Source organism: Hylobates moloch, unplaced genomic scaffold (assembly GCF_009828535.3).
Source record: "Hylobates moloch isolate HMO894 unplaced genomic scaffold, HMol_V3 SCAFFOLD_17, whole genome shotgun sequence".
Classification (NCBI taxonomy): domain Eukaryota; kingdom Metazoa; phylum Chordata; class Mammalia; order Primates; family Hylobatidae; genus Hylobates; species Hylobates moloch.
The window spans coordinates 82,568,856-82,582,214 of NW_026652292.1; the positions used below are offsets into that span (position 1 = coordinate 82,568,856).

Consider the following 13,359-nt stretch of genomic DNA (forward strand, 5'->3'; position numbering starts at 1 on the left):
ACCACACCCAGCCTAAATTTGTATTTTTAGTAGAGATGGGGTTTCACCATGTTGGCCATGTTGGTGAGGCTGGTCAGTGATCCGTCCACCTCAGCCTCACGAAGTGTTAGGCTTACAGGCATGAGCCACCGTGCCCAGCCCCATTTTTCCTTTTGATTAAATGGAGAAAACATTTTTAAGGAGTCTCTAACCAAGACCACAGGATACAGAGCGGCACATGCCTAATCAGATGGCTGTGTGACTCTGAGGACATTTTTGGCAAGTGGACGGCTTTCCAGGGAGGTGGCTACGCAGCATGCCTGCTGGGCCTGGGAGGTGTCTGGACGGATGTCCTGGTATGGGGTGACCCACAGGCCCCCACGTCCTCTGTGCTTTAGGTGGCCGCTCTTCACCTCCTTTTTTTCAGCTTTTATTTTAGATACAGGGGGTGTAGGTGCAGGTTTTATTTTATTTTATTTTATTTATTTATTTATTTATTTATTTTTGAGACGGAGTCTTGCTCTGTCGCCCAGGCTGGAGTGCAGTGGCTCAATCTCGGCTCACCGCAAGCTCCGCCTCCCGGGTTCACGCCATTCTCCTGCCTCAGCCTCCCGAGTAGCTGGGACTATAGGCGCCCGCCACCACACCCGGCTAATTTTTTTGCATTTTTAGTAGAGACGGGGTTTCACTGTGTTAGTCAGGATGGTCTCGATCTCCTGACCTCGTGATCCGCCCGCCTCGGCCTCCCAAAGTGCTGGGATTACAGGCGTGAGCCACCGCGCCCGGCTGAAGGTTTTATTTCAGATACAGGGGGTGCAGGTGCAGGTTTTATTTTAGATACAGGGGGTGCAGGTGCAGGTTTTATTTTAGATACAGGGGGTGCAGGTGCAGGTTTGTCACTTGGGTATATTGCACTCGGGTTGTGAGCACAGTACCCAGTAGGTAGCTCTTCAGCCCCTGCCTCCTCCCTCCCTCCCATTCTTCATCTCTTTGCGGAGCACTCGTCCATTGACAGAGAGAAGGCAGCGTAGGCAGTTCCTTGGTCAGCCTCAGCCTTGGGACAGGAGCCCTGGGAGCCCTGCAGGGTGAGTGGTCACGAGGGTTCCATCACAGCCTGCTCCCGCTCCTGCTGACCCGGCCGGCTCTGTTCCTGGCCAGCCAGGGCCACTGTTGAGTCTGCTGCTGTCGAAGATGGTTTTTCCCAATGACTCCTGTTCTCTTAAAACACAGCCTATGAATATGGCAGTGGTTTCTTTCTGAAATGGGAGGACAAACCTTTTTATTCCTAAATGTAAATCTTTTTACTTTTTTTTTTTTTGAGATGGAGTCTTGCCCTGTTGCCCAGGCTGGAGTGCAGTGGAGTGATCACACGTCATTGCAACCTCCGCTTCCAGGGCTCGAGCGATTCTCCCGCCTCAGCCTCCCGAGTAGCTGGGACTACAGGGGTGTGCCACCATGCCCAACCTATTTTTTAATTTTTTTTTAAAGGGATGGAGTCTTGCTCTGTCACCCAGGCTGGAGTACAGTGGTTCAGTCTCGGCTCACTGCAACCTCTGCCTCCCGCGTTCAAGCAATTCTCTTGCCTCGGCCGCCCGAGTAGCTGGGACTACAGGCATGCGCCACCAAGCCCGGCTAATTTTTTTTGTATTTTTAGTAGAGATGGGGTTTCACCGTGTTGGCCAGGCTGGTCTTGAACCCCTGACCTCAAGTGATCCACTGCCTGAGCCTCCCAAAGTGCTGGGATTACAGGCATGAGCCACTGTGCCCAGCCTTTATCAGGATTTTTTTTAAAATTATTTTTCATTTATTTATTTATTTTATCTTTTAGACGGAGTCTCGCTCTGTTGCCCAGGCTGGAATGCAGTGGCACGATCTTGGCTCACTGTAACCCCCGCCTCCTGGGTTCAGGCGATTCCCCTGCCTCAGCCTCCTCAGTAGTTGGGATTACAGGCGCATGCCACCAAGCCCAGCTAATTTTTGTGTTTTTAGTAGAGACAGGGTTTCACCATGTTGGTCAGGCTGGTCTCAAACTCCTAACCTCAGGTGATCCACCCGCTTCAGGCTCCGAAAGTGCTGGGATTACAGGCGTGAGCCACTGTGCCTGGCCGGGATTTTTAATCTTTGTAATTCGGACAGTGTGATTGCCTGTGTTGAAGAAACCCAGTTACTCAGTGATAGATTGTTTACACGTGAGACCGGCTCTCCCACGTCAACTGTGAATCTAAACACAAGTTACTTTTAACATTCATGGAAACAAGTCAGTATTTTAAATAGCCAATTCGTTGTATAAAAATAGAAACTGATGTTTTCAAAGGTGACTTAAAATAGTATTTTTATGAAAAATAAGTGTAGACAGTTTGTAGAGAGTAGAAACCCATACGTTCATGTGTGAGTTTCTGTGTGGAAGTATGTCTTCGTACATACCCATGGCCCAGCCTCAGTGAGCAAGCGAGGTGGGCGCCGTTAGCTCGGGGCTCCTTGTTTGATCTGTGCCTTCACCCAGTCCCCTCCTGCCATGATTTCATAGCGCATTCTAGACATACTTTCTCTGTAAATATCTCACTCTGTATCTCCAAAAGATAAAGACTTTAAGACACATGACCAGAATGTAATTTTCACACTTAAAACCCTCAGAGATTCCTTAATATCTCTAAATATCCCGTCAGCATTCAAACTTCCCTGATTGTCTGAGTTTAAGAATTTATTCAGGGAGTCCAGATTCAGGGCGTCTCATGTCCCTTTTCCCCGTAGGGTGCTCCTTGGAGCTTGTGTGTTGAGGACCCAACTGCTTGTCCCGAAGTGTCCAGGCTGCAAGCCCCGGCTGCTGCCTCGCGCACTCCCCTCCCACGTGTGTTCTGGGAGTTGCTGGTTGGAGCGAGCGCTGCCCTGCCCCTTATGGTTTCCTCTAGTTGCACATGGGTTTTTAAAACTGAAATTAAAGTTGATTTAGCTTTTTTTTTTTTTTTTTTTTAAAGACAGGGTCTCACTAATTTGTGAATGTTTTTGGTAGAGACGGGGTCTTGCTGTGTTGGCCAGGCTAGTCTCTAACTCCTGGCCTCAAGTGACCCTCCTGATGCGGCCTCCCAAAATGCTGAGATTGCAGGCATGAGCCACTGCGCCCAGCCTACAGTTAGTTAAAGTGGAACCCACATAATGCTGTTTCTCACTTGTACCAGACACACTTCTAGTGCTCACTGTCTCTGGGTGGCTGGTGGCTGCCGTGGTGGACAGCCTGTCAGCTGTCCCTCACCACAGAATGTTCTCGCAGGCAGTGCTGTGAGGCTCGAAGCTCGATCAGGTTCGTGTTTGAGAGACCACCATTTGCTCATCCGTTCCTCTGTTTTTGGACCCTTGGGTGGTTTGTTTCCATATTTTAGCTATTAGGGATAATGCAGCTGTGAACATTCGTGTGTGAGTTTCTGTGTGGAAGTTTCGTGTATGAGTTTCTGTGTGGAAGTATGTCTTCATTTCTTCTGGGTGCAAGCCTAGTCGTGGGATTGCTGGGTCATATGGTAATTCTATGTTTAACATTTTGAGGAACTGCCAAACCGTTTTGCACAGTGTCTGTACCATGTTCCGTTCCGCAGCAATGTATGAGAGTTCTAATTTCTCCAACTCTCATCAACGCGTGTTATTGTCCATTTTTTTGATAAAAGCCACCTTCGTGGGTGTGGAGTGGTATCTCACTGTGGTTCTGATTTTCATTTCCCTATAGTTAGCTATGTTGAGCATGTTTTCACATGCTCATTGGCCATTTGTACCTCTTCTTTTGAGAAATATCTACTGAAATCCCATTTTTACTTTAAAATTGGGTTATTTCTCTTTTGATTTTTGAGTTGTAAGACTTTTTTTTTTTTTTTTTTTTTGAGACAGGGCCTTGCTCTGTTGCCCAGGCAGGGGCTCAATCACTGCTCACTGCAGCCTCGACCTCCTGGGCTCAAGTGATCCTCCTGCCTCAGCCTTCTGATTAGCTAGGACTACAGACATGTATGACCACACCCAGCTTTTTTTTTTTTTGGTCATGGAATCTTGCTCTGTTGCCCAGGCTGGAGTACAGTGGCACGATCTTGGCTCACTGCAACCTCCGCCTCCCAGGTTCGAGAGAGTCTTCTGCCTCAGCCTCCTGAGTAGCTGGGAGTACAGGCATCCGCCACCACACCTGGCTAATTTTTATATTTTTAGTAGAGATGGAGTTTCATCATGTTGGCCAGGCTGGTCTTGAACTCCTGACTTTGTGATCTGCCGCCTTGGCCTCCCAAAGTGCTGGGATGACAGGTTAGAGCCACCGTGCCCAGCCCACACTCAGCTTATTTTTAAAAAATTTGTATCTTTTAGAAAGGGGCTGTCTCTGTGTTTCCCAGGCTGCTTTTGACCTCTTGGGCCCAATGGATCCTCCAGCCTCAGCCTCCCAAAATGCAGGGATTACAGGTGTGAGCCATGACACCTGGCCAGTAAGAGTTCTTTATGGTTTCTTCCCCCGCTCTGTCATTCTGTCATCTCGAGAGTGGTCTGTAAATGGAGTGACACGGTGCACAAGCATTTGGGTTCTGCCCTTCCATCAGCAGGCTTCCCTGGAGGTCTGTCTGGCGGTTCCTCTGTGCCACCAAGAGGCGCTCCATGGCGTGGAGGTGCACTCTGTGTAACCATGCGGAGGAATGCCGCGTCCTGATACAAATCATGACGTGATTTTTAGGGTTGTGTCCTCATGGGGGACCTACACAGACGACCAGTGACCACAGGCGTGAGGCAGTGGGAGGGCAGTGGGCACGGGTGCCTCGCTGAGCTGCCCGAGCAGCAAAGAGGGTTGGAGGTGTAATGGCGGCTGAGTGCTGGAAGATGGGCGGGGTCTTAATGTTGGGGTGGGCAAAGGCCATCGGGGCCACAGGGAAGGGGACGTGGATGGGTGGGTGGGGCCAGCATCACACTGTGCTCTGGCTGGGGCTTCCCCAGAGAGCCCGGGACAGCAGCGTGGAGGTGGCAGGGCCTGAAGGTCACGTGTGAAGATCATTCAGCGTTGGGGCGTCCGTGCTGCACTGGCTGTGCTGGGTTAGCAATATGGTGCTCACTTCCTGCAGGGAGGCGGGTGGGAAGCAGGTGACTGAGGAGTCGTGATAGTACATCAGGAAAAAAGTAGAGCCCAAGGGGTGCTGGGAGTTTACATAGGGTGCTGGGCTGTGACCCCCAGGTGGAGCTGGAAGGCAGGTAGTGAGCCGTAGGGACACCTGGGGAGAGTCAGCCAGGCGGAGGTTCCCATGGCCGTGGGAGGCTGTGAGGGTGGGAGCCTGGGGGCACAGGCACCTGGGATCTGACTCTCAGGAGTCCAGAGGGCAGAGTAGAGGGCCGCGGCCAGGACCAGAGCAGCAGTTCCCGGGCTGAGGGGCGGAGAGCAGGGAGAGCTGAGAATGTCAGGGTGGAGGAGAGAGGAGGCGGTGTGATGGGGCTGTGCTGGGGGCCGTAGGCGCAGGGAAGCTGACTGTGCCGCCGGCCTGGCGGGCACGGTATGGGTGGGTGGCAGGTTGTGGTGTCCTCCAGCTCTGTGCAGCTGTGCAGATACAGGCTGGGATTGATTGGTAGAGAGTTGGTTTTTAAAAAACTTTTAGTTTTTTTTTTTTTTTTGAGACGGAATCTGGCTCTGTCACCCAGGCTGGAGTGCAGAGGCATGATTTCCGCTCACTGTAAGCTCTGCCTCACGCCATTCTCCTGCCTCAGCCTCCCGAGTAGCTGCGACTACAGGCGCTCACCACCACACCTGGCTAATTTTTTGTATTTTTAGTAGAGACGGGGTTTCACCATGTTAGCCAGGATGGTCTCGATCTCCTGACCTCGTCATCCGCCTGTCTCGGCCTCCCGAAGTGCTGGCATTACAGGCGTGAGCCACTGCACCCGGCCTGATAACTTTTAGGTTTTTAAAGACAGGGTCTTGCTGTGTTGCCCAGGCTGGAGTGCAGTGCACTCAGTTGCTCACTGCAACCTTGGCCTCCCCAGCCCAGGCAATCCTCCCACCTCAGCCTCTTGAGTAGCTGGAATCACAGGCTCGTGCCATCACATCCGCTCTTTTTTTTGTAGATACCAGGTTTCCCTGTGTTGCCCGGGCTGATCTCAAACTCCTGGGCTCAAGTGATCCTCCCACCTCAGCCTCCCACAGTGCTGGGATTCGCCTGTGTCCGTCCCTGAAGTACAGATTTCTTTTTTTTCTTCTTCTTTTTCTGAGATGGAGTCTTGCTCTTGTTGCCCAGGCTGGAGTGCAGTGGTGTGATCTCGGCTCACTGCAGCCTCTGCCTCCTGGGTTCAAGCAATTCCCCTGCCTCAGCCTCCCAAGTAGCTGGGATTACAGGCACCCACCACCAAACCCAGCTAATTTTTGTATTTTTAGTAGAGACGGGCTTTCACCATGTTGGCCAGGCTGGTCTCAAACTCCTGGGCTCAAGCGATACCCGTGCTGTGCTGGGATTCAGGTGTGTGCCTCCGTGCCCAGCCCTGAAGTCCAGATTTCTTGAGGCTTAAGGGCTGCATGTTCACGTTCCCCGAAATCTGTATGTTGAAATCCTCACCCTCAAGGTGATGGGATGAGTATTTGGAGGTGGGGCCTCTGGGAGGTGCTTAGGTCATGGCGGCAGTGCCCTCATGAATGGAATTAAGTGCGCGTATGGAAGAGGCATCAGAGAGGAAGCCAGCCCCTTCGACCATGCATAGATACAACCGGAAGGGCTGTCTGTCAACCAGGCGGTGGCCTTACCAGACGCTGAATCTGCCCGTCCCTTGATCTTGGACTTCTGCCTCCAGGACTGTGGGGAGTAAGTGTTTTTGACAAGCCCCCCGCCTGAGCCTGTGGGACCTGGCTGCCCAGCCTCTCCTGGCTCCCGGGGACCCTGGCTCTGTTTGTCTGCTGCACCCACATCCCACACGGCCAGTACCACTGGGAGTAGCTGTTGACCCTGGCGTGTCTTTGCATAGAGGTCGTCACATCTGGGGCCGTGTGGGCTTGTGGCCCTTTCAAGCTGCCTGCGAGAGCTGTCTCTGCCGCCTGGGAAAGTCCTTTCCTTGCTAGACGTTTTTCCGTGGCAGTGTCGGGCTGGGTGCTGTTCATGTGGGCCCGGGGAACAGGTGCTGTGCGGAACAGGAAGAGAGCGAGGTTCTGGTGCTTGCTGAGGGGAGGCCCAGGGCTGGGAGGATCTACAGCAACAAGGGTCCCTGTGGCATGAAAGCCTTCAGGTCCTTTAGCAGAGCTGCCTCTCCTCTCTTCCATCGGACCCGGGTCCCGGGGTGGGAGAACCTGGAGGTCATGTGGTTCCCGGGCCTGCACCAGGTCCTGTCCTCATGGTGTGGCCGGGTGCTCACAGCTCCACACCGCCGTGCTGGCTGAGGTGGGACCCCGTGTGTAGGCGGCCTGTCTGTGGATGGGTGTCTATTTTCGGGGTCACAAACCGAACTTTTAACTTATTCCCTTTACGGGAAGCAACAAAGGATTTCCTTTTAATTTTATCGTGTTTGGAAATGTTATCACAGGACGCGATGCCATGGGCTTAGGTGTTAACTGAGAGGTTCTGAGGTGTGGCAGAGGAGCCCCAGAACTCTAAGGCAGAAAAGCACAGGGGCTGCTGTGCCCGGACCCTGCGGGACAGCCGTGTCCTTGTCACAGGGTGGCCTTCTGTGTTCTCACAGACCAGGAGGCTCTGGGAGGTTAGGGAGCTTGCCGGGCACCCGGCAGAACACCCCTCCTGTGCCCCATCTTCTGCAGGGCCCTGTGTCCCGCCTGCATGGGCCAGCGTGTGGAAGCAGACACATAACGGCCTCCAAGCAGCTCCCTGACATTTCATGGGGCAGGGAAGAGAGCTGTGTGGCATTTCCCTTATTGCCCTCCCTACAGTCCTTCCAGCTGCCACCACGCCCAGGGGCTTTCCTGCTTCCAGGGAGGGAGACCTTGCCCTCTGGACGTCTCCCTGGACCAGCGCCACACTCCAGAGCCTGGCTTAGGGGCTCAGGTCCCGTGTCTGAGCTGTTGCAAGTGGGAAAGGGCCCCTTGGGTCTTGGCTGAAGTTCTTGCTGAAAGTAAGTGGTGAGGTTTGCAAAGACGGCTGCAGCTGAGGCTGCCGAAAGGCAGGAGGGCCTGAGCTTCAGGAGCAGGGACAGGATGCATGCCTGTGGCTTGGAATGAAAATGTCTGAGGCCGGGCTCAGTGGCCCACGCCAGTAATCCCAGCACTTTGTGAGGCCGAGGCGGGCAGATCACAAGGTCAGGAGATCGAGACCATCCTGGCTAACACGGTGAAACCCTGTCTGTACTAAAAATATATATATATAAAAAAAAAATTAGCCGGGCGTGGTGGCGGGTGTCTGTAGTCCAAGCTACTCGGGAGGCTGAGGCAGGAGAATGTCGTGAACCTGGGAGGCGGAGCTTGCAGTGAGCGGAGATCGCGCCACTGCACTCCCGTCAGCAACAGAGCAAGACTCCGTCTCAAAACAAAAAAAAAAAAGAAAAAAAGTCTGTTTAGTGTTAACAGCTCTTTTAAAAACAGAAAAAATTAAAAAAAAATTTTAAAATGTACACTTACTCAGTTGAATTTTGTTAGGTTTTAATAAAACTCTGCATATTTTAATCACTAGAAAGAAAACACTGGGGAAAGGTAGAACGTGCTGCAGTGATTAAAGTGGGGGATATTATTGCCGAATTCTCACGTGTCAGTCATGGTATTGAAACTTCTCTTTCCTGTCACCTGCAGTATTCTGCCGAAGCCCTGAACAAGAGCGGTCGTCTGTTCCCTTTGGAGCTCAATGGTGAGTGCTTTAGGAGCTGTAGCTGGAGGCTTGCGCAGGGCTGGAACCAGGCTCCTGGGCTGGGAGGGTCCTGGACGCAGAACATGAGCCTGATCTGCAGAAGCCCAGGAAGGTGTTCGTGTGCCCTGCACTGGGGCATGGGGTGGTCCCTGCTGCTGTCCTCCCACGGCTGGGACAGTGGTCAAGAGTGGTCTGTGAGCAGGACAGCTTGTGTAGGGTGTGGGCCCAGCCAGGTCTCTCCCTCCTCAGCTGGTGGGGCCCAGGGGTCTGCTGCGCCCTTTCTGGAAGGTGCAAGGCCCACCCTGTGGCCACTAAAAGAAGAGGACGGTGTGGCCGGCAGGGTTTGTAGTGTCAGCTGGAGCGTGCCGTGGCATACTGGGCGGCCCACCCGCTGTCCGTGCAGTGGAGGGCGTGGCTGTGCCTGGCTCACCCGCAGGTGGGCCCTTCACTGATGGGGAGCAGGTGCCCCGAGTATGGGGGCTGGCTGGTGTTCACGGACCAGGTAACCCTGGGGTCCCAGGTCCTCCCCCAGCGAAGGTCCCAGGGGTGTCTCCCTCTGTTGGCCCTGCTGACCTGACTGTGACACACCCAGCGCCCTGTGTCATGCAGAGTGGGCTCATTAGGAGGCTCACCTTGCTGAGCACCAGATTACCAAAGTGAAAGTGTTTTACCAGATTCTTTCCCGAGTAGATGGAAGTAGGAAGTGTGAGTTCCCAGCTGGCCAGAGCCCCACCCCCTGCCCGGCCTGTGGTGCAATGTCCTCACCTCAGCCTCCTGGGGTTCCTCCTGCACAGGGGGCCAAACTAGCCACCTCCATCCTGGCTCCGAGCCGCGCAGGGCTTCCTACACTCCTCACCCGGCCGGCCGCGCTCCCTGCCTACACCTCCACGCCTCCTCCCCACAGCCCCCATCTCTCTCTTGGTCACCCCAAGGTCACCCCAGGGTCTTTCCCCAGAGGCAGGTCTCGCAGCCTCCACTCCAAGTTCCTCAGCTGGACAGTGACTACACAAGCCACTGGGGGAGTCCTGGGGGTCCAACGACCCCACCTGGGCAGACTCCATTGCAGGCCCATGCACCTTGCTCTCAAGGCTTTTCCGAACCAGCAGGCAGTGGCAGGGGGGCTGGGGAGTGCGTTAGACAGGCGGCCCCAGGACAGTTGTGCAGGAAGTGAGACTTGAGGAGGGGTTCCAGGCCTGGGCCTGGTGGCTGTGTGGTTTGTGAGGAGTTCCTGGGGCTCAGACTCTCCCTGAAGACCCTGGCAGCAGGTATGACCCTGTGTTGCCCATGTTACTGAGGGACCTGAGCTGCTTTAAGAAGGGGCCCTGGAGAGTCCTGGCCGGGGTAGCTGCACATCCTTGAGATGCCTGGTCACAGAGGGAGGGGGCGTTTTGAGGATGCGGGAAGGATGTTTTAGCAAAGCTGCTGGGAGAGCAGAGCCCTGCGGTTGTTCTCAGGGAGGCACTGGTGGGGAGGCTGACACCTCCTTCAGACATGGTGTCCCCTTAAAGAAGTGAGCTGAGCCCCGCAGCTAACCCAGCAAGGGCAGGCGGGGCTGGTGCCCACTGTGTGCCACGGACATCTTGGAGAAGCATGCCCAGGGGTGGCAGCGATGGGGCTGTGCCCTTGACGGCTCTGCCAGGCTGTTTGCCAGGACAGATGTCGCCTCACACGGTGGGAAGAGGCTGGGCCTGCCCTGTGGCTCACCTGTCTCTTCCCCTGCCTCTTTGTGTCTTTTCTTGTAGACCAGAGTCCCTGGAAGGTCTTAAGTGGAGGACGGCCCGTCGGAAGCCAGGCAGCCACAGGCCCTGATTTCTCCTTCCTGCCGGGCCTGTCTGCTGCTGCTCACACCATGGGTCTTCAGTGGCAGCCAGAGTCCCCGGGCCCAGGTGCAGGCCTGGCTGCAGCCAGCACTGTGGACCCCAGTGAAAGCACAGGCTTGTCCCCGGCCCCACCGAACAAGCGACATTGCCGGTCCTTGTCAGAACCCGAGGAGCTTGTGCGCTGCCAGTCCCCCTGGCGCCCCGGCAGCTCCAAGGTCTGGACTCCAGTCTCCAAGAGGCGGTGCAACAGCGGCGGGAGCGCCACGCTGCAGGGAAGCCCCGGCGCCGTCCTGCCGAGGCATGCTGTGTGGTTGGCCGGTCTCACTTCACCTGCCACGCCCCTGCCGTCCTCGGCCAGCAGCGGCTTCGTGGACAGCAGCGAGGGCAGTGCAGGCTCAGGCCCACTCTGGTGTTCTGTGGAGCCCTGCTTGCTCTCCACAAGGTGCCGCCTGTCCCTCTCACAGGAGCAACTCGCAGGTGCAGGCACTCCCCTGCCCTCAGCCTGCAGCAGCCCCATGTCCACGCCTGAGCTGGGCTGGCACCGCAGGCTGCTCCGGTGCCGCTCACAGCCATGCGTGCTCAGTGGGAAGAGGAGCCGGCGCAAACGGAGGCGTGAGGAGGATGCCAGGTGGACACGCCCATCCTTGGACTTCCTAAAAATGACCCGGGTGAGGCTTTCTCGTTTCCAGGGGCTCAGAGGGGCATGGATCTGGACATAGCGGTGCTGGGGTGAGGCTGGCTGATTCTCTGGATGCGGCTGCTACCATACTGCTGGTCTCCTCTGGGCTGGGAGGAGAGGAGTGAGGAGAGCTATCCGGAGTGTGTGGGAGTGATTGGGAGCCTGTCCTGGGGTCAGAGCACCCGGCTCACCCCACCTGCTCCTGCAGAGGCAGAGCCGCACACACGGCCCAGGGTGGCCGGCCAGGCTCGCACGGTGTGGCCTGTGGGAGGCAGCAGAACGGAGCTGTGTTTCTGGCCTAGCTGAGCCACCCGCCTCAGCTGCTGGGGAGCCCCCTGACTTTTTCTGGGGTGGTGATGGCTCAGGAAGTAAGAGGCCGTCCTGGGAGCCCCATTCGAGGCAGAGCCCGGGGTCCTGTCTTGTGGGAGCCGGTGGGTGTCCATGCTGCAGCTCAGAGCCCAGCAGCGCCTGTGTGCCTTGGGACTCTACAGGCACCTCCTGCAGACACTGTCTGGATGTAGGAGAGAGCCTGCACCCACTTGAAGATTCTCAGTGCCACCCACCTGCCCACCTCTCCACTCCCCGTCACAGGCCGTGGTTGGCACAGAGTTAAGGAACGAAACAGGACTGGGGAGGCTTCCCTAGGTCTTGCTCTGTGTTACTAAGGGAGCGCATTCACCAGAGACCTCTGGGGGCCCTGACAGTGCTTGGGGAGGGAGATGGCGGAGCCGTGACAGAGTAGGGTGGGCTCTGCGCGCACTCACTGGGTCATCTGTGTTGGGGGAGCTTTGGGCAGTGGCAGAAATTAACAGGACTTCCCGATGCCGACTGAGTGCAAGCCAGGGCTGAGTGGGGCTGTGGCTGGGGTGGGGCGGGATCAGTGTCAGCCTCTCTCCTCGATGACCTGTGGCCTTGGCAGCCCCCCGAACTCTCGCCCCCAGCCCCATCCTCTGGGGCTGCCCATGCCCTGCCTCTGGGGGCCGTCGATGTGGGTGGAGCCGTCCACAGCACGCTGCGCTGTCTTGCTCGGGTGGGCTGGGCCTGGGCATCGTGTGGGGACAGTGACTGGAGAAGGGGCACAGATGGCCCAGGTGCTCCTCGACCTGGCCACAGCTCAGAGCTGGAGAGCAGTGTGGCCGGTGTGCCAGGTGGGATCCCCCAGGGTCCTCCGGGACACCAGTGCTAGGCCACGCCGAGGGCACCGTGAGCTTTGCCTCTTCTGATCAGTGGGCTCTCCAGCTGATTCTTCCGGGGGGTTTGAGGTGAGTTGAAAAGCCAGACGTCCCTGCTATGAAACTTTTCTGCAGAGAACAGGGTTTAGAGAAGAAGGCTCTGATCTTTTGCTGTGAGATGGGCTGACCTAGGGAAGCCAGTAAATGCTGGAAAGCTGGTGGCAAGCTTTGAACATAGCACAAGCAGGCTGTCCCTGCTTGCCAGGGCTTGGGGTGTGCACAGCGTGGGTGTCAGGCCCCGCGGGGACCAGGAGGGACGGGAGCAGAGGAGGGAGCTGCCGGCTCAGCACGTTGTGGGGCAGGGAATGATGGTGCCAGCGATGTATTGATGACCAGACAACAGTCCTAATGTAGAGCGGCCCTGGGTTTCTCAGATGCCTTGGGAGACAGACCAGGTGGTTGGGTGAGTTGGTGATCCAGGACCCTTGGGAGAGGCTGCATGGGGTTCAGTGTGGAGATGGGGTACCCCCGGTAGAGTGTGAGGTGTGGGTAGAGGCAAGGACTCGCCAGACCCAGGACCAGGGCTCATGGGCACCCGGGGTGTGTGGTGTGTGGGGGAGACGGGTGGGAGAAGGGCAGGGCTGCCATCAAATGCTGCATGGTGTGTGTGTGTGGCACACGTGCTATGTGCTGTGTGGTGTGTGCTCTGTGCGGTGTATGTGGTGTGTGATGTGTGTGTGATGTCTGGGTGGTGTATGGTCTATGTGTTGCATGTGGTATGTGTGGTGTGTGGTGTGTGTGTGGGATGTGTGTTGTGTGTATGTGGTGTAGTGTATGTGTGGTCTGTGTGGTATGTGTGTGGTGGGGGTGTGTGTGGTGAGTGCTGTCTGGTGTGTAGCGTGTGGTGTCTGTGGTATGTGTGGTGTTTGGTGTGC

General features: G+C 55.9%; 1 protein-coding gene across 2 annotated transcripts in view; it reads left to right on the forward strand.

Annotated features, from left to right (window-relative positions):
• The window catches only part of FAM53A (family with sequence similarity 53 member A), a 32,117-nt gene that overhangs the window by 16,423 nt on the left and 2,335 nt on the right, over positions 1 to 13,359 (forward strand). For both annotated transcript variants that reach the window (XM_032136167.2, XM_058430078.1), the window contains exons 3-4: positions 8,699 to 8,753; positions 10,496 to 11,241. In XM_032136167.2, coding sequence (XP_031992058.1) covers positions 8,699 to 8,753; positions 10,496 to 11,241 — 801 coding nt within the window. The remainder of the gene's footprint in view (positions 1 to 8,698; positions 8,754 to 10,495; positions 11,242 to 13,359) is intronic.